This window comes from Aulonocara sp. 'chitande type north' Nkhata Bay, linkage group LG12 (assembly GCF_057382095.1).
Source record: "Aulonocara sp. 'chitande type north' Nkhata Bay isolate Kocher_YH1m ecotype deep benthic linkage group LG12, A_spYH_male_GT1.1, whole genome shotgun sequence".
Lineage (NCBI taxonomy): Eukaryota > Metazoa > Chordata > Actinopteri > Cichliformes > Cichlidae > Aulonocara > Aulonocara sp. 'chitande type north' Nkhata Bay.
This window is the reverse complement of record NC_141355.1, coordinates 6,178,275-6,201,110: the sequence shown is the minus strand read 5'-3', so window position 1 is coordinate 6,201,110 and position 22,836 is coordinate 6,178,275. Positions and strand designations below refer to the sequence as shown.

The window sequence follows — 22,836 nt, the reverse complement described above, 5'->3', positions numbered from 1 at the left end:
TAGCAAGAAATCACAACAAAAGTCACCTTAAGGCGCTTCATAGATACAGAGAAAAACCCAACAATCATATGACATATGACCCCTATGAGCAAGCACTTTGGCGACAGTGGGAAGGAAAAACTCCCTTTTAACAGGAAGAAACCTCCAGCAGAACCAGGCTCAGGGAGGGGCGGCCATCTGCTGCGACCGGTTGGGGTGAGAGAAGGAAGACAGGAATACCAGCCAGCAGATAAACTGATGTGAAACAAAACCAAGGTAAAATTGCAGAATTTACACAGTTGGTGAAATGTAAAAATGGCAACATAAAAACCCCAAACAAACAAACAAAAAAAAACCAAACAACATTTAGTTAATAAATGCACAAGATGATTCGATGATAAATATGGTACCAATCTACAAAATACTGTCGAAATGAAGTCCACATTGTGATATATTTCAGGTGTGGAGAGTCACACAGCTAAACAATCGATGTGCATATTTAAAGAATCAAATAAAGAACATTGTTGTGGAATAAATTACAGTGAATAATAATCACTGCCCTGCGTTAGAGAGTGACTTATGATGAGGTATTAATTGGCTTAACTTTACCTCTAACAGCTTTTCAGATAGTGCTGTGACCAGGGTGAAATCCATCATAAAGTAACTGTAAACAGTAGAACCATTAGCATGAATGTTATGGTTCTACCCTGATCAAAACTCAAGTCTGCTGTTTGACCTGATATAAAATGATAAAGAGGAACACATATAAATGACCTTTATGAACTTTTCAAAATGACTTTATATGTCTGACCCATTATCTATATATATTAGAGCAGATGTGGAAAACCACTGTTAGACCTACTCTATACTAACACAAACACAGTCAAAAATTCATTGCTAGTGTGACATGTGGTCCTTTTTGCCTTTGACCAATGATATGCTGGTTACTTGGACCAGTTTAGTATTTGCTGTCACAGAGGAATGTTAACCATAAATCCAAAAGACAAAACTGAAAAAATATGTTAATTGCAAACATGTTTTTGCTTAGTAAGAGGATTGAAATTACATGGAAACTGTCACCTTAAAGCCTCATTGTAAATATCATCACAAACAGATGTTTTCCACACGGTTAACAAAGCTCCACCACATCCAATCACTGCATATAAATCTAAAAGAAAACAACAACAAATAAAATGTAATTAACACAAGTGAAGTCTAAGGAGCTTGGAAAGAAAAGCGTCTGGACTTCTTTGAGTTCCTTGAAGACGTTTCACCTCTCATCCGAGAAGCTTCTTCAGTTCTAAGGGTCAATGGTGGAGAGTCCCAGATTTAAACCCAGTGGGAGTTTCCCCCCAAAGAGGGACAAAGAACCCCCTGATGATCCTCTACCTAATCACATGAGCCAAGGTGTGAAAGTGGGTGTGGGTCCCAATCAGCCAGGGTTTCGGGTGAGCTCATTGTGAAACCTGGCCCCACCCTATCATGTGATTTCCCGAGGTCAGGAAATCACCCACGCCCACTCCCAGGATGTGAGTGGACGTTACGGTGTCTGGGGAGGGAACTCAAAACTGGATTATAGATGGCAGACAGTTGGTGTCATAAACCACCGCCTCTGTTTAAAGATGGTCGCTCACAGTGGACGTAAATGGCTTCTTTCACTCCTCCATCTGTCCAAAATGTGAACATTGGCAAAGACTGACCTTTGTCCTTTAGATGCAGATGAACTGCTGAGTCTTGTCCCGTGGAGGTGGCTCTTCTATGTTGTGCCATGTGCTTGTGAAGTGGCTGTTTGGTCTCTCCGATGTAGAAGTCTGGGCATTCCTCGCTGCACTGTACAGCGTACACCACATTGTTAAGTTTGTGTTTAGGAGTTTTGTCTTTCGGGTGAACCAGTTTCTGTCTGAGTGTGTTACTGGGTCTGAAGTACACTGGGATGTCGTATTTGGAGAAAACTCTCCTGAGTTTTTCTGATACACCGGCTACATAGGGGATGACAATGTTGTTGTGTCTGTCTTTCTTATCCTCCCTCGCTGGTGTCTGATGTTCTTTTCTGTGAAGCTGGAATGCAGGCACACTGGACGAGCTTATTCTAAAAAATACAGAAAAAGGAACATTTTATTTGTGTTAAGGCCTAAAAACTACAAATAAGTTATACAATGAACAATATTGAAATACCTTATAGGTGCTGCAGGCCATATAACCAGAATCCAGAGCAATCTCACACTCACATGATGGTGAGGAAAGACATGAGCTCTGCAGTGAGGTTTGAATGTCTCAGTTGGAACACTGAAGAACTCAGAAGACAGCAATACCTGCACAGAGAGACAGAGTAGAAAAAGCATAGATTTGTAATCCATAATGTGAATTAAAACTCAAAAAGTGTCAACAAGTATAATCATTTGAGTGTGGAATTATTTATGCAATAAACAGGATTTTAATTAATTAATTGAATTAAAAAACACTGACATTTGTTTTTTTAAATCAAAGATAAAGAATCATACCGCTCTCTGCTCTGAGGATCACTGAGCATCTCTGACAGGAAATACAGTTTCCTCAGTATGAGTCATCATTGATGGTCTCAGAGGTGTGTAGTGTGGCAGCATGATGATGGTCTCCAGATCAGGCAGGAGGTCAGGTGATGGGTGTGTCATCTTCTCCATTGAAGACACACTGGTATGGCAGTTCATAACACAGCAGTCTCCTTGTGGCATGTAGTTATCTGTGCAGTCCAGCACTGATGGATCAAGTTTGGCTCAGCAGTTCATGAAGATGGTGTTAAGATGTTGTTGTTTCAGCTGAGGATGGTGAAGTTTGAAGGTTTTGCCACAAAGGAGACTGTGCCGTGTCTGAAAAAATATATCTACAAAACAAGTGCTTTTAACACCACCCACCCAGCTCAGCCCCCAAGTGTCTATGTAATGCTGGTATGGGGTGTCGGTTACTAAGTCTAATTAGTACATAGGGGATGACAATGTTGTTGCATCTGTCTTTCTTATCCTCCCTCGCTGGTATCTGATGTTCTTTTCTGTGCATCTTTGCTGACTTTATAAACGCCCAATTAGGATATCCACACGTTTTGAGTGCTTCCTTTACATGTGTGTGTTCCTTCTTTTTCCCTTCAGGCTTAGAGGGAACATGTTCTGCCCGGGGGGGGGGGGGGATGTGTCCTAATTACTCCAAGTTTGTGTTCCAGAGGGTGATGGAAGTCAAAGAGGAGGTACTGGTCCGTGTGTGTGGGCTTCCGGTAAACTTCGATGTTGAGTTTGCCGTTCTCTTCAATGTGCACAGCGCAGTCCAGGAAAGGCAGACAGTTGTCCTTTGTGTCTTCCCTGGTGAACTTGATGTTTTTATCCACGGCGTTAATGTGCGCAGTGAAGGATTCCACTTCTTGCCTTTTGATTTTGACCCAGGTGTCGTCTACATATCTCTACCAGTGGCTGGGTACTCTTCCTTTGAAAGAGCCAAGAGCCTTCCTTTCCACTTCCTCCATGTAAAGGTTGGCTACAACAGGTGACACAGGGGAACCCATGGCACAGCCATGTTTTTGTCTGTAGAAACCCTCGTTGTATTTGAAATATGTAGTGGTGAGGCAGAGGTCTAACAGTGTGCACATCTGATCGGGTGTGAAGTTGGTCCTGTCTTCCAAGGAGCTGTCTTCTTGCAGTCGTTTTCTGACAGTCTCCACTGCCTCTGTAGTGGGTATGCAAGTGAAGAGAGAGACTACATCAAAGGACATCATGAGAACCTTCACAGACATGACACAAGGGAAGACTTTTGATTTAATAACTAAGCTTAAAACAAGTGTTACCTTTGAATATTTGTGGGAAAAATCTGATGCTACCCCAAGAATACAAAGCCACACTGGAAATGATGACAGGCTTGCAGCCCTCTGTCTTCCTGGAGTGAGGTGCCCGATCAGTAGAAGTGAATTGACAGAAGTCAGTGTCTGTAAGAGTGGCCAAACACTGATACTCTGTCCACTTGCGTAGAGTCTAAGAAGCTGGAATGCAGGCACACTGGACGAGCTTGTTCTAAAAAATACAGAAAAAGGAACATTTTTTTTGTCTGTAGAAACCCTAAAAACTACAAATAAGTTATACAATGAACAATGTTGAAATACCTTATAGGTGCTGCGGGCCACATAACCAGAATCCAGAGCAATCTCACACTCACATGATGGTGAGGAAAGACATGAGCTCTGCAATGAGGTTTGAAGGCCTCAGTTGGGACACGGAAGAACTCAGAAGACAGCAATACCTGCACCGAGAGACAGAGTAGAAAAAGCATAGATTTGTAATCCATAATGTGAATTAAAACTCAAAAAGTGTCAACAAGTATAATCATTTGAGTGTGGAATTATTTATGCAATAAACAGGATTTTAATTAATTAATTGAATTAAAAACACTGACATTTTTTTTTATCAAAGATAAAGAATGATACCTCTCTCTGCTCTGAGGATCACTGAGCATCTCTGACAGGAAATACAGTTTCCTCAGTATGAGTCATCATTGATGGTCTCAGAGGTGTGTAGTGTGGTAGCATGATGATGGTCTCCAGATCAGGCAGGAGGTCAGGTGATGGGTGTGTCATCTTCTCCATTGAAGACACACTGGTATGGCAATTCATAACACAGCAGTCTCCTTGTGGCATGTAGTTATCTGTGCAGTCCAGCACTGATGGATCAGGTTTGGCTCAGCAGTTCATGAAGATGGTGTCTGAAAAAATATATCTAACAAAACACGTGCTTATAACACCACCCACCCAGCTCAGCCCCCAAGTGTCTATGTAATGCTGGTATGGGGTGTCGGTTACTAAGTCTAATTAGTGCATCAGAAAGCGGGGGCTACACCTAAAGCCCACACTTTTTGATGTCTTTGTTTATTAGCAGCTTTTTCCAGCTGCTCAGAGAATTCTGACTTGGCCTTTATCCACCCAAACCCAAACCCACCCGGATAAAGGCCAAGTCAAACTCACACACCATACCAGCATTACATAGACACTTGGGGGCTGATCTGGGTGGGTGGTGTTAAACTGTAGTCGGGAACTTTCAGAAAACTATCCATTTACTTCTAAATCAGTTTTTATACATATTCTGTAAGCTGTACTAATGTTTTTCTCTACATAATGTATCATTATAGACATCTCTGGTAGCCTAAAGATAGTTTATAACTTTTGACATTTTTTACCTGTAAAACATGATAAGCAAAAACTCATTCATCACAAAAACTTTTGATTCTACAAAAGCTACTATAATCAAGAAAATATAATTGTCTGTATTTATTCATGTGACCCATATTAAATACCTGCATTTATGTGGGATTTATTTATTTACTATTTCATATTTTCAAGCCCTTGGAGGGGAAGATCTCGTTTGTTGAGCTACATACGTCACAGTAAAAAGATTTAGTCATTTAAAACATGAGAATAAAAGAAATGATGTTGGTTTAATAAATGTTGCAGCACATTTTAGATCAGAGGTGCATGATAGCAGATGTTCTCTGCTCTGCATGAAGTTCAGCAATGATTTGGTGAAATGATTAATAACATTGCAATAAGAAAGGGTCTTCTTACAGACAGAGTAGGGAAGACAATTTTTTCAATGAAAAATATTTTTCATGCTCTACAATCAGTAAACTCTGTAACAAACATGATCTGTAATTGTTTCAAAACTCACCAGACGACTTCATGATTGGCTCGAGGACAGGACACAAAACACAGGGTTGTGGTAACTGTAATATGATCTCAGAACACCTGAATATAGACATTTCTGTGGCTGAGAAATAAAAATGAGGTCAAGCAGGGTGTTCTTGTCTGTAGTGCCAGAAGTGATCAGCTGTGAATACCCTCTCGACTGAAACTGCTCCAGAATCTGTTTTCTTCCACTCTGCAACTGGTTCTCATTAAAATCTCCACACACAATTATTGGGTGACAGTCCATTATTTCAAGTGAATCTAAAAGACTTACCAGGTTTTGCATGAATGGTGTCAAACTGTAGTCAGGGGGTCTGTACACAACAGCAATGAGTGCAGGGAATGGAGCCTGAACCTTCAACACTAAAAACTCAAGATCAGTGACATTATGTAGATACTGTTTTACCTGAACCTGAAAATGATTCCTCAAATACACAACAACTCCCCCACCACTTCTGCTGGCCATGTGAGGAAAGTTTGTGTAGGACACATGTCTGTTGCGTTTGAACATGGTGTAGCCATCCAAATGAAGACTGTCTGCAACAAAGGAGCCTTGAAGGTGAGACTCAGTGAGACACAAAACATCTGCTAAACACATTTCATGATGACTCTTGATGTCACTGATGTGAGATGGCAAACCCTCTGTATTGTGATGGATCAGTGTAAGAGTCTCAAGTCTGCTGGCTGTTTCTCTGACCTGAAGAAGAGGCATCATTTCCTCAACACTGGCTTGTCTCATGGTTTGGAGTGCTGCAGTTACCTCGGGATTGGCGTAAATCTTTTTCTCATCCAAGTCCTGCAAATAGAGTCCACTGAGAGACGTCACCCTGCTGAGAGCAACATAAGCCATACCTGGTTCAAAAATGTTCTTCATTGAAACTACAGCTGTCTGTGTTGTAAGACCCTGAGTTTTGTGAATTGTGCAAGCGAATGCTAGCTTTACAGGAAACTGTCTGCGTACTGCTCCTTTAAACTTCAGACTCTCCTCTGCTCTCTCAATGTAAACCAGATCATCAGAAGCTGCATTAGCACTGCGGTTGTGTCTCATAGGCTGCCGGTTGTCCATCCTGAGCCCCAGTTTAATTATGTGTCCATCATTTTCAGATCTCACCACCTTTATCAGTATACCAAAAGCACCGTTGACTAAACCGTTTAGTGTGTCCAAGTTTCTGGTCAGCATGACTCGAGCTCCTTCAGCAACATTCAGAGTGTCAGGTAAATCATTTCTCCCACCTGTAAATGGTTTGTCTCTTCGTTCCATTCTGCCTGTACATTTATCCTTCTGGAAATCGTCTGCATTGATGATTATGATGTTTGAATGAAGCTTCTTCAGGGTATCTGTGTTGTGGGATTCCACATTCTTGTTGGTGGCATAAATGTGTAAGACCTCAGTTGGACATTCTTCTGGTGCAGTCACAGCCTGTGACAACAAATCTCTGTCGCACTGAGAAAGCTCATCTGTCTTTTCTTTGACTCTAATCCTGTTCAGCATCTCTGCAAAGGCCACATCATCTTTCTGACGCATGATCTCGGTTAGAGTGATCATCTGAAAATGTTCCTGCCATAGGTCAATCTGTTCTGGATCGTAAACACAGAGAGGTTTAGACTGTCGCACTGGTGGCAGCTGGTAAAAATCTCCAACAGCTAAAACTGACATTCCACCAAAAGGTCTCTGAGTGCCTTTGATTTGTTTCAGTCTTGCATCCACATAAGCAAAAAGGGGTTTTGAAACCATTGAAATCTCATCAATAACAATAATTTCAGCATTCATCAGCTCAGATCTGACTTCATCCAGTTGGTTACCAAGTCCTTGAATGGGTGGTTTCAGACTCCTGGGTAGTTTCAGTAGAGAATGTAATGTAGAGCCATTGATAGAAAAAGCTGCTGTACCGGTAAATGAAGTCAGTAAAACAGTTGGATTTGATATGTCAGCTTCTTCTGCATTAGCAGGCAGTCTGCTCAGGATCTTTGATGCTTCAGAATGAATACACTTAATCAGATGTGACTTTCCAGTTCCTGCACCACCATTGATATAGAAGAAAAATGGATCTGGGTTCAAACCACAAACTCGCTGAATACACCAGTCTCTTATGGCATAGAACACGCAGGCCTGCTTCTGGTTCAGATTCTGATACATTACACGTACCACGGCTGGATCTACTGCAGGTTGTTCTCTGACGGCTCTGATCTTTGTTACAGCATCAGACTGACGACTGTAGTCGGGGACATTCTCCTGTTCGTTCTCATCATCAGAATGTCTCTCAGGAAGATTCTCATCACATTGCAGCCTCACAACTTCAGATTCAGGAGCAAGATTACACCATTCATCAATCACAACATCCCTATTTTGTTCAAACTCTTCCAGTGCACTCTCAATATCCTCAGAGTTCTTCTCATACTTGTCTTTATTTCTTTTCACAACCCTTTTCACAGACTCACTGTGGTCTGAACATGGAAGTCGTACAAAACCTGAGTTGTAGAAGGACTGATAGGTTTGGAACCCTTGTGGTTTCAGTTCCTGCTCTGATCTGTGTGGAAGGTAAAGTCTCAACAGTCGACCATAATATTGCTCAGGATCTTTTTCCTGTGAACAGTGGTAATATCTGATTATAGCTGGTTTATCATTCTTTCGCCTTTGTACAAATCCAAGCTGGTTTAGAAGAGGAAGCACATCTTTTCCTTCATTTGGACCACTCACCAACCTGCACAAGGCAGCAAAATCAGCCAGTGACATTTCCTCATATTCTGGGGTCTCAGGTCTGCATTTGTATTTATCACTCAAACTTGTCATCCAAATATTACAACTGTCATGTGTTGTGGTTTCCAGGAAGCTCATGGGCCGACTCATTTTTACTGGGTTATCATCTGTTGGTACAAATACAACACTGCGGGAACATTTTTTCATTTTTAGGCCACAGACTCGAGTCACACACTCCTGTGCGCTGATTTCTCTCTTTTTTGAGTAAGCCTGCATCACAGCTCTCATTTCATCACACTCATTGACGGTGTTCTTATCAGAGTTGTCAATAACTGTCTTCAGGTATTCAGAGAGGCCAGATTCTTTCTTTGTTATATATTTACAGAGGTATTCTATACATGAATAGGCATTCAAAATGAATGAGACATCTAAATTAGAGTTCCAGGCTTCAAGCAGGTCTGGGTTGTAATTGTTGATCCAACACTCATTTGGGTCACGTTTCAGAATCAGAGCTGTTTTCTTGTTTATGTCTTGGAGGCATTGTTCATACTCATTCATTGTTAAGTTGCATCGTGACAGAATCTGCTCTATGGTGAGGGAAGCAGCTTCAGGTTCCTTCAGCAGGTTCAACAAAGGTCTGAGTTTGGCTTTTGCAGCTTCAGTGTCTGAATCCTCATCCTGTCTCACAATCATTGTTCTTGTGGCTGGTGGTTTGGGAAACCCAAATCTACAACCAGAGTTCACACTCTTAAAGCATGTCTTTGTGTGGTTCTTGCTGTGCTTTTGTAGCTCAGTGACTTTTTTGTGCAGTTCAGGTTGTTTGTCTGGATCAGGGAGTTGAGCTGAGATGTATCTGTCAACAAAGTCACAGACAGTTTGGTCGTCATCCACATCTGCTTCTACCTTTTCTCGAATCCACAGCAACATGTGTATATGTGGACTACCTCTGTGCTGGAACTCAACTCTGTAAAAGTAATCAATTATCTCACCAAGGGGCTGTGCAGGAGAAAAAAGCAAATCTCTGAACAAAGCCTCAACACGTTTATCAAACATTCGCATGGTGGTTACTGGATTTGATCTTAGAATTTCACACTTTTCTGACCAGTCCAGGGCTTCAAAATCAACCTCTTCACCTTGCTGTCTCTTTATTGCTTGAATCACTTCAGGCCATCTCATCTCAGCAGCAGAGAAAGTGACAAAGAACTGAGGTGTTCCTATTTGGCGAACCATGCTGAATAGATCTCTGGTAGTTTTCTGCCAGTAAGCTGGAGTTCCTCTGAGTGGCTGCATAAATCTGATTGCATCTTTATTTCTTACCAGCTTCTCTACTTCTGTCTTACTTTGTAACATTCCTGATGTGATTTTGCGTCCATCTTTGGTCATAGTTTTACCTTTCCTTAGCTGTATCGTCATACTGGAATTAGCCAAGTGTATTTCAGTGACAAACTGTGAGAAAAACAGGTAATTTGTGTCTTTAGCAAATCTTGCATCAATGTTGAAAAGCCTTGATTTGAAGTAAGCACTTGGTGTGAGTTTAAGACGTCTCTTTTCATCCAGTGTATTCTGACCAGTAGGAAACTGCACAGGAAATGCCATGGCTTCCAAATGAGGAGTTCTGAAGAAGCTAACAGGATTGTTTCTTTCTGCAGGAGCCACACAATATGTGTTATCAGTGAAACAGAGAATCTCTTCTGAAATGTCTACAGGCTGCAGACAACTTTCTAGAGCAAAACCTCCATTGTTCAAATCACTTTCTGGTTCATCTGGATTTTGTTCCTCTGGTTGTTCATCACAGGATTGCATATTAATATCTTGGTCACTTTGAGACTCACTTTCACACAAAAGGGCATCTTTTTCATAGTTGTCAATTTCCATTAAATCTGCTTCATTATAATCATCACTTGCCATGCTGGCTTCATCACTGCTGTCATCATCAGGTAACGTTGGATCACAAAGCAATGCATCATCTCTGATAATAATATCTGTGTACTGTGGATGAATTTGTTTCAGTTTACGCAGAGCTTGAATGAGTTTAGACCAGGTGACAGTCTGGAACAGCTGATGGCCTTTGTAGCACAGTCGTCTTTTCAGCTTTATCCTCATGATCTGTGATTGGCTTCTGATCCTCGGTAAACTGTCAACTGTTTGTTGGACCTCAGATGGTACACACACCACATTACCACGTATGAGTCTCTGTCTCCCCTTTGGAAGAGGAATAATCTTAGCAAATGGTATGCATTTGGCAATCAGATGTCTCTCCAGAATGTTGAGATCACAAAGTTCAGCTGGAATATCCTGCAGTTCTAAACCATTAACAGCAGCAAGCCTGGGCATGCATCCACTTTTGAGGGAACTGTGACATGTGTGACAGATATACTCTTTTTTTCTCTCAACAGGAAAGCTGCAGTGATCATGACATGCTTCATCACACACATGAACAAATTTACCAGTTAGGCACTGATGAGCTACAGTCTGGTGTTTTGAGTAATTTTCTCTTTTGCAGATTTTCACCTGATTAGGAAAAGAAGCTTTTAGACAAACAGTACAAACATAAGATGGTGCTGACTTAATGTTTGATCTGAAACGAGATATGGCCTCATTCATTAAAGTGTTCTCTGGATGACACTGTAAAGTCTCAGCTGGTCGATGCATCTGGCGATATTTCCGTTTTATATTCATTGCACATCTGATATTATGCATCTGTCTGAAAGAAAAACCGTTCCAATATTTTACTCTCATTCGTTCTCTCATATTGTCCTTGTGTTGTTGCTGAAATTGTTTTTCTTCTCCATACCGCTTTGTCATATAAGATCGTTTTTTCTGTTTAAAATCTTCGCTTTTTTTATATAGGTTATATACATATGACCTCATGTAAGCTTTATGTTTCTCTCTGAATCCAGCACAAGTTCTGTATATTCTTCTTATACGCTCTTTCTGCTTTTCTCTGAATATGGGAGACTCTCTATATGTTCTTGTTACACGTTTCTTCTGCTTTTCTCTGAATATGGGAGACTCTCTATATGTTCTTGTTACACGTTCCTTCTGCTTTTTTCTGAATAGGGGATTGTCTTTATATGTCCTTATGAAACATTCTCTTTTTCTCTCTCTAATTTTAGCACTTTCCCTATACATCTTTCTTAAATGTTCTCTCTGTTTCTCCTTATAGGTAGCATTTAATTTATACAATTCATTTTTGTACATGCTCTTTTTCTGTCTGTGATCAGGATCATTACACTTCTTAGTTGAGTTTTTTTTCTTTGTCTTGAAGCTTTCATCAAACCTGTACATCTGCCTTTCTTTCTTCTTCTGATTTTCCTTTCTCTGTGGTACTTTTTCTTGGGCTAATAATCTTCTCCTTATTTTTCTCCTTTGCTGTTTATTATATTTCAGCAGTTTATCTGAGAGTTCCTCTGTTATATTAGTTAAACAGTAGGCAGTGTTTGAATCATTCTGAGGAACAGAATCTGATGTTACCTGCGTTTCTCTCACAGAGGATGCAGATGTTTCTTTTTCTAAATACTCAGAAGGAAGATGGTTGTTTTCAGTAGCAGCTGTCTCATTTGAATAATCCACTCTGGATGATGTCACTTCAGTCGTTAAAGTGTCTCTCACAGTCTTCTGTGTCTGGTCAGTAGATCTTTGGGAGTTTATTTCATGAACGGCTTCATTTAAAGCTGGTGCTGTAACAGTTGTAGCTGTTTGTCTGTATTCGGTGGTTTGATTAGCATCTCTTTGGTCAGCAGCGTTTTCACTGTGAAACTCGATGGGCTGTAGCTCATAAGTGCAGCTTGGTGCGATGCTGAACATTCTGTACAAACGTTTGATCCTGTCAATCATGTCATTAAGACGTGTGAATTTCAACATAACTGCAGTTCCACCACTTACACTTAGCGACAATGGCATACCAGTAGACTTACGTGGGTGAGGATCAAAATATGCATATTCACCTGAAGTCAGCCTGCTAACAGCGATGACTGTTCCTCCCATGACTAGCAAAGCATAGCGAACGTCTGAAGCCAAACACTGTAATCCCTGTTCAAGGCTCGTAAAGTGATCTGTACCATCAAATGTGCCGTAATGAGCAAACTGAGACATGTCGACTTGATACTCGTGTGTGCGGCTGGTAACAACTGAGGGAAGTTCATCGCAGGCTAGAAACACACTGTTCACAAACCTCAGTCTGGCATCTGAATAGACGGCATGGCCTTTGTCCAACACACGGTTTAGATCTGCTCTGGTAATAAATTCATCCTCGTGTAAGAATGACAGGAAAACCAAGCTGTTAGCCATGCATTGCTGATTCCGGTACTTTCCATACCTAGGAGCGGCCTGGCTTCGGGAAGCACAGACGCTACTCACTCGTGGACTTTCACTGTTTGTAACCTGTACATGAGACTGTCCTGGAGCTTGTCCATCATGCTGTGTTTGTACAGTTAGCTGGGGTTTAGTCTGGATTACCTGCATAACTTCAGGCTCTGGGACAGACACTGAGGGAACACTTCTTTTTACTACATCTGCATAAGACACTGTGGCTGTCTCTCCATCATGCTGTGTTTGTACAGTTAGCTGGGGTTTAGTCTGGATTACCTGCATAACTCCAGGCTCTGGGACAGACACTGAGGGAACACTTCTCTTTACCACATCTGCATAAGACACTGTGGCTGTCTGAACACTGCTCTGCACTTCTGTGCTGGGAAAAGCTGAAACACACACCTTTACCTGCTCACTGCTCTGAGAAACATTCACCTGTTCTTTCTGCTTTTGCCATCTAAGCTTCTGGGACTGCGACCTTTGACTTTTTCTTGGCATTTTGCTGAAGTACAATCTGGAACTTATATGTGGTTATACACAAATATAAACAAAACTGAACCTTGAAACACAGAAAAACTTATAACTCCTTAAGTTACTGTTAAATCTGAGAAATGTACTATTATACTATAAAATGTTTTTATGAATATATGAATAGATGTTAAAAAGCTGCTTTGTACTCCAAACTCAAAATAAAGGAAATTCAAAGTTCTCTGGAAACAATTTGGTGCGTTTTATTGTACCTCTTTTAGAAACGGGGTTTCTTCAGCTGGATGTTCTGCAGCAGTCAGGAAACAGGAAGTCTGGGTCCTCAGGCACTTCTCGATGACAATACTGACTGAATACTTACACTGAGTGACAAAATGGGTTAGTCCTTAAATAATAATACTATAAACTTGCAGTCAAATGTTATAGCCAATGAAACAGACTAACAGACTGGATCTGATTTATTATTTATCTGAATGTATGTATTACAAAATAACCAGATTATCTTATTACAAATAAACTTATAAAAAGGTGATATTTTATACAATTGATCAAAGTAAGCCAAACTAGCAGTCCAAACTAAAGTCTAATGCAAAATTAAAATGACAAATGTAGGGCTGTGTAAGTAGTTTCTACTATAAGTTCTACTGTACTGTAATTCTACTACTGTATATTCAACTTGTAATTTAAAGCAAAATGACTGAATGTGAGAGAGCTTAATGACAGGAAAGAAAGAGCAGTGAGAGCAGAGATCTCTCAGAATTCTGTAACAGATAGATCAAGTTCTGGTAACTTGGATTTCTGAAAATTGGATTCTGAAAGGATTCTCAAAACTTGGATTCTCAAATTAGATAGAGCAGTAGAGATAGAGGGATACAAGATGGAATGGCTTTCAAATTAGATAGAGCGGTAGAGATAGAGGGATACAAGATAGAATGGCTTTCAAATTAGATAGAGCAGTAGGGATAGAGGGATACAAGATAGAATGGCTTTCAAATTAGATAGAGCAGTAGGGATAGAGGGATACAAGATAGAATGGCTTTCAAATTAGATAGAGCAGTAGGGATAGAGGGATACAAGATAGAATGGCTTTCAAATTAGATAGAGTTGGGAGAGTGATAGGATAGACAGAATTGCTTATAATGATAGAGAGAGAGAGGATCTTCTGCAGCAGGTCACCTGTAAGACACAAAAGGCATGGAATTAGTCATATTTCCAACATGCTTGGATTTACCATATTCTTCAGACTATATGGCACACCTAAAATCCTGTCATTATCTCAAAAACATACAATGTGCCTAGCGTATCGATTCTGGTTATGCTTACTGACCTCAAACGGGATTTCTGTGGTACACAGCGCTCAAAATTCTGTCAAATATTTTAGTAAGACTTCGTAAGCTACAAAGCTGCGCTGCTTGATGTATTGTCAGAGCATTATGGCTACCATAGTCAGGACCCTCGCAGAGTAATTCGTACGGTGCTTCAACATAACATTATGGTGTGTGTACAAGGACCTGGCACGTGCTAAGAGACATGCTTAAGAAGCAGATTTCAAACTGATCAACCCATGAAGAGTTTGATGGATTTGTGGATGAGGAATGAACTGAAAAAGTGAGTGTATTGTTCTGTATTTTATGTGTTACAACTGAACAGTGTTGAGAGTTGTTTGTGAATGACTTGAATAAAGTTTGACTTATCTGACTGTTTGTTTGGCTTAATCTGCCTTAAAAACAGGCTTGTTTATTGACATTATGCCTTATAATCTCAAAAATACAATACATGTAGGGCTTTAAATACTAAAGACTTCTACAGTAAATTATTGGACTGAACAGAATGACAATGTTTAACAAATGATGGTGGAACTGTTATAAGGACATTTTTACATTCTATTAAAACAATAAACTAAGTCTATAAACTCAAACTAAGACGTGCTGCTACAGTAACTTACTGTAAATATTAAATGGTCCAACAAAACCAACACACTGAGGTTACAGCAGACAGTTTCAGGTCACTTTGTATGAATTTTGGCAAAATGAGAAATTTGGAGACAGCTAGTTTCTACACAGCAGTTTCTACATATTTCAGTCACATTTGGGGCATGTTTGATACACAGCAATAAGCACTACACTAAATCTATAATAAACTTATCATAGCTGATATAAAGGCCTAATTAGCAAAATTTAGTATGATGATCATTTCTTTGTAGATCATTTCATGATAAAAAGAACAGAAGTGAGTGCTGTATCTGAGCTGTTGCATGTAAGATCTTAGCTGGAGATTCCCACATTTCTTAAACAAACAAACAAACAAACATGACTTTCAGACACAGTTCATCTTTTGTAAATTAGGGCAGGATTATTTTCAAAAAACAGCCTTGATAAAAATATCAGGCCACTATAAAATGTCTTATGTTTATATCCCACCTATATTTTGCAAGTCATTATGACAAATTACAAAAAGCAGTTTTTAGGCAGTGATTTAAGGGAAGAAGCTTTTGAAATCCACAATGCCCTACCACCAGTGGTCTCAAACTCTGGTCCTTAAGGCCTGGTGTCCAGAAACTTTTCTATGTGTCCCTGTTGCAACACACCTGAATAACATTAGTAGGTCATTAGCAAAACTCTACAGAACGTGACTGCATGCTGAGGTGGTAATTCAGCCATTTGATTCATGTTATAGCAGCTCATGAGTGAATGAACATGATGCAATGAAAGTACTTTTAGAAGTACATTTTTCCAAACACTTAAATTACTTAAATTTGAACAGTCTTCGGGGATGCCACTTCAACACAGTCAAATTCTATACTCTCACTAATGACCTACAAATGTTATTCAGGTGTTTTGTAACAGGGACACGTGGAAAAGCTTCAGGACACCGGCCCTTGAAGAGTGGAGTTTGAGACCCCTGCCCTATGTGAATATTTAATTGTCCCTAAACTGCTAGTCGTGAGCTGCTCTAATGTGAAACAAACACATATAGTTCTGTAAAGGTTTACAAAGAGATTTCTAAGGATCTGGAGACCCCATAAAACAAAAACGCTCCCAGATATTGTAGCTGAACAGGCAAAAACAAGTTGCCTAATAATATCTCGATGATAACCAAGAGCTGTGCTGACTAACTGCACTAAACTGAATCATCTATAGTGAGAGAAAAACACCAGCATTAAAGTCAAACATGGTGCTGTTACTGTGATATCCCAGAGTTCCTTTACTACTTCAGGACCTACATCAACTCATCAGGTCCTGGGCTTAAGTTTAATCACACTTAGGATCTGAAGCACACAAGCAAGTCCAATTGAATGAATGAAACAAAACACTTGGTGTAAACGAATCAGTCTGGACTTTAATGAAATTAAGATACTTGGTATGACTTGAAAACCCTATCCATCCATCCATCCATCCATTCGCTTCCGCTTATCCTTTTCAGGGGGCACTGGAGCCTATCCCACCTGTCATAGGGCGAGAGGCAGGGTACACCCTGGACAGGTCGCCAGTCTGTCGCAGGGCCAACACACAGGGACAGACAACCATTCGCACTCACATTCATTCGCAGATACACACCTAGTGACAATTTGGATTATTCAATTAACCTATCCCCACAAGCTGCATGTCTTTGGACGGTGGGAGGAAGTCGGAGTACCCGGAGAGAACCCACGCAAACACCGGGAGAACATGCAAACTCCACACAGAAAGACCCCGGCCTGATGTTGGAATTAAACTCAGGACCTTCTTGCTGTGCGGCAACAGTGCTAACCACCGTGGTACTTGGTATGACTTGAAAACCCTATATTGGGCCTTAATTAAGACTTTTTTCTTTTCTTTTTTTGCCTGTCCTGTTTGGATCTAATTAAGACAATTCTGAAATTATAGTGGACCAAAATCAACCAGTGATGTAAACCAGTCATTACCAGTTACTGTAAATGCTTGATGGTAATTGTTGCTATCAGGGCATCCACAGCTGGGTATTAGAGACCAATATGTTTTTACATTAGACCAGGTTGTTCTGGTTCAAAAATGAAATCATCACTTTAAAACTGCTTTTTGTATTTATCCAGGTCATCCTTGTTAGATGATTTGAAACATGTGAAAAAAAGCATAAACAAAATAAATCTGCAAGGAAGAAAGACCTTTCTCAGCACTGTACCGCAGACAAAACCTATACTTACCAGACTTGCGACGATCAGATCAGTATCCTAGAGAAAGGAAACAACACATCAGATCACTGTTTAATGACTTACACTGTTGAACCTCTTCACACACAATCCAATTTACTGTGACATGAAATAACTAGTAAGATCCTCAATTTCTTCAAGCCTTTATGAACTCACTGTAGTCTAAAGAGGACAAACTTTAGTTACAGAGTCTCACATGACGATAACATGTGTAATAAAGGCATGCATACTACAGAAGTGCAAAGAAGAGGCACCAATATTTGTTGGTACAGATTATGGCTTTTTAGCTCCATCATTTTCTATCACAAGTCAGTGCTTAATAAAGTGTGAAAAAACCACAACTGTTAGAATCAACGGAAAACCTCATTAGGTTTTAGTTCTGATCTGAATATGTAAATCCTAAAATACATGTAAATTCTGACATGTTATAGTAACAACAGTGGCACGCCATTTTTGCAATTAATTTCTTAAAAATTATAATAAAAAGTCCTTCCATTGTACCTGTTGGCAGGAATCTTTTTGTATTTTGCAATATTTCCCTTTTATATATAATTTTCAAACACATTGTATCAAGCAACTTATTAAGAAACTGATTTAAACTTAGTGTACATAAATTACACACAGGCTTTAACATACACAACATTGCCTACTCACAACTCTGGTTCTCTTAGTCTTTTATTATTGCTTAAATGTTTAACGTACCACTTCTGTTCACTCAGGCAAAAATACTTCTATAGTGGTCTGACTTTAATGTAATACATAAGCAGAATATGAGTGAAGATATAAATCAACAACTGTGGTGCTCTTAAGTGTTTAAGCTACCACTTACACTAACTCACCTAAAATGCGTTCATAGTTATGTCTGCTAGGTAAATCCACAAACAAACGGAGAACACAAACAACTGTATAAAAACAGTTGTTTGTGTTCAAACATAAAAATCAGACACAAATGGCCTGTTAAACTTCAGGGACAGTCAGAGGTCATGTGTGGGGCCTTTGCTGCTACAAGGTATAAATTCTGACCATTTGTTTTTGCCCATCAGTAAATGGTAATGTCACAAAAACCAAACTACGTTAGGTAAGTTGCTAAACATGTTACACAGTGACAATGTCATATTACTGCAGTTACAATTGCTGCTTACTTACCAGCAAAGGCAAAACCGAAGTTCTGTTTCACTCTGTAACAAAAGAACAAAAATACAGAATCAGACAACTGAAATCAGCATCAGAGTCAATACTGCATCACAATCTGTAGTGGGAAAAAAAATCTGTTAAATTCTTTGTTTACAACAGCTTTACTATAAACACCCCATCTTCTCTTTCTGCACCTTATTAAAGATTTCTGTCTTTATTAAGGTGATGTGTCGTTTTATCCATCTGCAATTCCACAGAAATTCCTCATGAACGTAAAGTTCTAATACTTTGGTGCTATTACATAACACAGCAGATACCACAAGCAATGATTTGCTCGCACTGCACACTTGATCAAATGATAACATCACAGTTTCAAAGCGTGCAACAATCACAAATAATACTTGATACTATAAATGCTTGATGGTAGTTCTTCGTATCAGGACTTCCACAGCTGGGTATTAGAGACCAGCATGTTCTCACTTTAGAACAGATAGCTCTGGTTTGGTTTTCTCTGCTTCATACGTGAAATCATCACTTTAAAATGCTTTTTTGTATTTATTCATATCATCCCTGTTAGATGATTTGAAACATGTGACAAAAAAGCATGAACAAAATAAATCTGCAAGGAAGAAAGACTTTTCCCAGCACTGTACCTCAGACAAAATGAACTCACTTTAGTCTAAAGAGGGCAAAATTTAATTGCAGAGTCTCAAATGGCCTTAACATGTGTAATAAAAACAATAATTACTACAGAAATGCTTTGATAAGCCTTTAAAATTAGACATAAATGGCCTATTAAACTTCAGGGACATTTTTAGGGACACTCAGAGATCTAGTGGGGGGGGGGCTTTACTGCTTATAAATCCTAAATGTGTTTTTGCCCATGAGCAAATGGCAAGATATCACAAAAAGCCAAACTATTGTATGTAAATTGCTAAAAATGTTACACAATCCCAATTTCATATTGCTTCAGTTACAATCACTGTTTACTTACCAGCAAAGGCAAAACCAAGCTTTATTTCACTCTGTGTAACAAAAGACAAAGAACAAAAATACAGGATCAGAAAACTCAAATCAGCATCAATACTGCATCACTCTCTGTTGTCAAAAAGATTCACTAAACTTCTTTGTTTACTACAGCTGGAATACAAACAACAACTCTCCTCTGTTTTCTTTGGTCTACATCTCATTTAAGATTGCAAAACACTCATACATGAAAAACTGCACGACATATTTTTAAGGCTTTAATATTTGAGGTGGTCTGCATTCAAATTCTACTTCCTAAAATATTACCAACTGCACATAGTATCATAGTAAATATGCTGTAGTTTTAAAATAAATATCTATGTACCATACTAATAATAATAATAATATACTGCCATATTTTATTTATGTGAAGGTGGGCTGTTGTTTATTTCATTAATTTCCCACAAAGTGAGAATTTAAACTGTGCTGCAGATTTAGGTTGGCACAAACAAGCCTTTGTTAAACAGTTCTTAAAAATTAAAGTCTACATATTAGGAGTTCTTATTATTCTTGGGCTATGTCCACACGTACACAGGTACTTTTGAAAATGGAGATTTTTCTATGCGTTTGCACCTTTCGTCCACACTTAAACGGCGTTTTCGGTCACTGAAAAACTAAAAACGCTTGCCAGAATATTTTCGAAAACTCCGTTTTTGCATTTATGTGTGGACAGGGAAACGGAGAAAACGCAGCGCCTTTTTTGACGTCACACTGTGCGCCACGTTATTGTTTCGGTGAAATGCATTTCTACAATACGGTTACTGTTAATTGTTCTCTCTGCAGTGTTTAAATGCTTACATATGCGCACACAGTTACTGTCCCCCCACAGATATGACTCGGTTCTGCTTCTATCCCCCATCTTTGTTTACCATTTCCCACCGAGGCTTCTAGACTTCTGATTGGCCAACATTTCTACACGGTTAGGAATATAGCGCCACCTGCTGCTTTGGCATGTTCCTAGCAGCGTTCTCCTTCATTTCTGCATTTATGTGTGGACGGGATTGTTTTTTAAAACAGAAACGGAAAATCTCCGTTTTCAAAAATACCCGTGTATGTGGGGACATAGCCTATGTTTAATCCTCAGTTTCTCCCCCCCCCTCCTTTGTCTTAATTAACCCACAAGACCTGCACACACGCGACTCTTTTTCTCCCGTGTTCGGTCAGAGGCGGTAAAATGGCTCCTTTGATCTTGCCGACAGCTGACACTGAATCTAAGATGGCGTTCGTTAAAAACTTTACAGCATAAAGAATGAGGCTGTTTTAACCAACTGATTTGTGAAGAGAACTAACTGCACCTTATGTAACAGACTGACAAACACACCAAATGTAATTAATAAAACAACACAATAACCGTGGTTCACAGTCAAATTTTCATTTCACACTGGGCTCAAAGGAGCGCTAGGCATTAGCATCGGGTTGTTAGCTCATCAAACACTCCTTTTACATACAAAAATGACAAAGTTTCACTAAGAAAAAGCAACCACCGTGTTACTCTAATATGAGTTATACCTCGGTTGGCTTTATAAATCACTAAAAGAACTCGTTAAATCGCACAAACAGACTATAAACATTTAGGAGAGAAGAGGAGAAGCAGAGCTGCAGCACTCACCCAGAGCGGACTCAGCGAAGTGTGCGGAAAGGCGGATGTCCGGCAGTCAGGTAAAAGATGAGGCGTTCATGGGTAATAGGAAATTCCAGTATTACACACAATGGGCATTATAAACATCAAAAATGTAGGTGATTTTAAATATTCTATACAATATTTATTTGCTACAGAAAAAACTCGCAGAACTTTAAATCTATAACTTGAATAAATATTATTAGAAGGCTCTACTCCTGAACACCAACACCAAAGAGCTGAGTTCACCAGACCTGAAAAAAAACAACAACAACAGTGCACCGTTTTGTTCAGAAGAGATGGGGGAATCTTCAAGTGTTTTGTCTCTCTCTCTCTCTCTCTCTCTCTCTCTCTCTCTCTCTCACACACACACAGGGAGAGAGAAGTAAGTTTCTAGGTCAGCCTGGGAGCTGCTGAATTTGAATCCACCAATCAGAGAGCCTGTGCACTTTTTCCCTCCAAAACAGGTGCATCTATTTACACACGCAGCACAGAGAGGCACAGGATTATTGCAGTCTATTTCTCATAGTGAGGACTCCCCTCAAACAAATGACCATAATTTCCTAACTGTAGGGGCTAGAACAGTCATTCTTACACCGTTTTGATCAGAAGAGATAGGGGAATCTTCAAGTGTTGACAATTTATCATGAAAATGTGAATTTTTAGAGATATATGACATGGATGACTTATTGACTTAGAAGCCACGAATTCCCCAATATGCAAATTTGAATGCCTGAGGCCACATATATGATTGGCTGCCTGGGAAGCCGTGCAGGCCCTGATTTGTGAATTTGAATTCCTCAGCCCTAATATGATTGGCTGGCTTAGAAGCCATGAAGGCCCCAATATGCAAATTTGAATGCCTCAGGACACATATTTGATTCGCTGGGAAGCCGTGCAGGCCCTGATTTCAAAATTTGAATTTCTCAGTCCTCACAGAGGATTGGCTGCCTGGGGACCTGGCAGAAATATATAGAAATACTATGATTAAGCATAAATACTACATTTAGTAGAAATACTATGTTTTAGCACAAATACTATAAAAAGCAGAAATACAATAATTTAGCAGAAATACTATATTAAGCACAAATCCTATAAAAAGCAGAAATAGGATGATTAAGCATAAACACTACATTTAGTAGAAATACTATGTTTTAGCACAAATACTATAAAAAGCAGAAATATTATAATTTAGCAGAAATACTATATTAAGCACAAATCCTATAAAAAGCAGAAATACTATATTAGGCACAAATCCTATAAAAAGCAGAAATACTATATTAGGCACAAATAGTATAAAAAGCAGAAATACTATAATTTAGCAGAAATACTATGTTAGGCACAAATCCTATAAAAAGAATAAATACTATAATTTAGCAGAAATACTATATTAGGCACAAATCTTATGAAAAGCAGAAATAGTATGATTTAGCAGAATAGTAATAACTTATTGAAACACAAATGCACAGAGGGACACACAAACACAGGCTCTAATCCAGTCAACCAGTCTAACTATGTTCAATTTAAATCCTACAATGACATGCTGCCAAATAAGGGCAGGGTCCTCTCTCTCCCACTAAACACACACACACACACACACACACACACACACACAGGGAGAGAGGACTAAGTTTCTAGGTCAGCCTGGGAACTGCTGAATTTGAATCCACCAATCAGAGAGGCTGTTTACGTTTTCCCGCCAAAACAGGTGCATCTGTTTACAC

General features: G+C 39.5%; 1 protein-coding gene across 4 annotated transcripts; it reads right to left on the bottom strand.

Annotated features, from left to right (window-relative positions):
* Positions 1–7: 7 nt before the first annotated feature.
* LOC147316817 (uncharacterized) lies at positions 8–21,121 on the bottom strand. 4 transcript variants are annotated; one of them, XR_015131745.1, is made up of 11 exons: positions 21,104–21,121; positions 19,463–19,493; positions 18,481–18,512; positions 17,329–17,355; positions 13,421–14,342; positions 4,421–13,200; positions 4,100–4,236; positions 3,788–4,010; positions 2,481–3,669; positions 2,155–2,291; positions 8–2,068 (listed from the first exon to the last, which is right to left on the bottom strand). XR_015131745.1 is itself a non-coding variant. In XM_086313358.1 (5 exons), the coding sequence occupies exon 5, from the start codon at positions 13,176–13,178 to the stop codon at positions 5,664–5,666; it is 7,515 nt and encodes a 2,504-aa protein (XP_086169484.1). In that variant the 5' UTR covers positions 13,179–13,200; positions 13,421–14,342; positions 17,329–17,355; positions 18,481–18,512; positions 19,463–19,793; the 3' UTR covers positions 4,401–5,663. The 4 variants fall into 4 exon arrangements, 1 of the variants encoding a protein (XP_086169484.1); XR_015131744.1 differs by lacking the exon at positions 21,104–21,121 and having other exon boundaries at positions 19,463–19,793; XM_086313358.1 differs by lacking the exons at positions 8–2,068; positions 2,155–2,291; positions 2,481–3,669; ... (1 more) ...; positions 4,100–4,236; positions 21,104–21,121 and having other exon boundaries at positions 4,401–13,200; positions 19,463–19,793.
* Between the last annotated feature and the right edge of the window lie 1,715 nt (positions 21,122–22,836).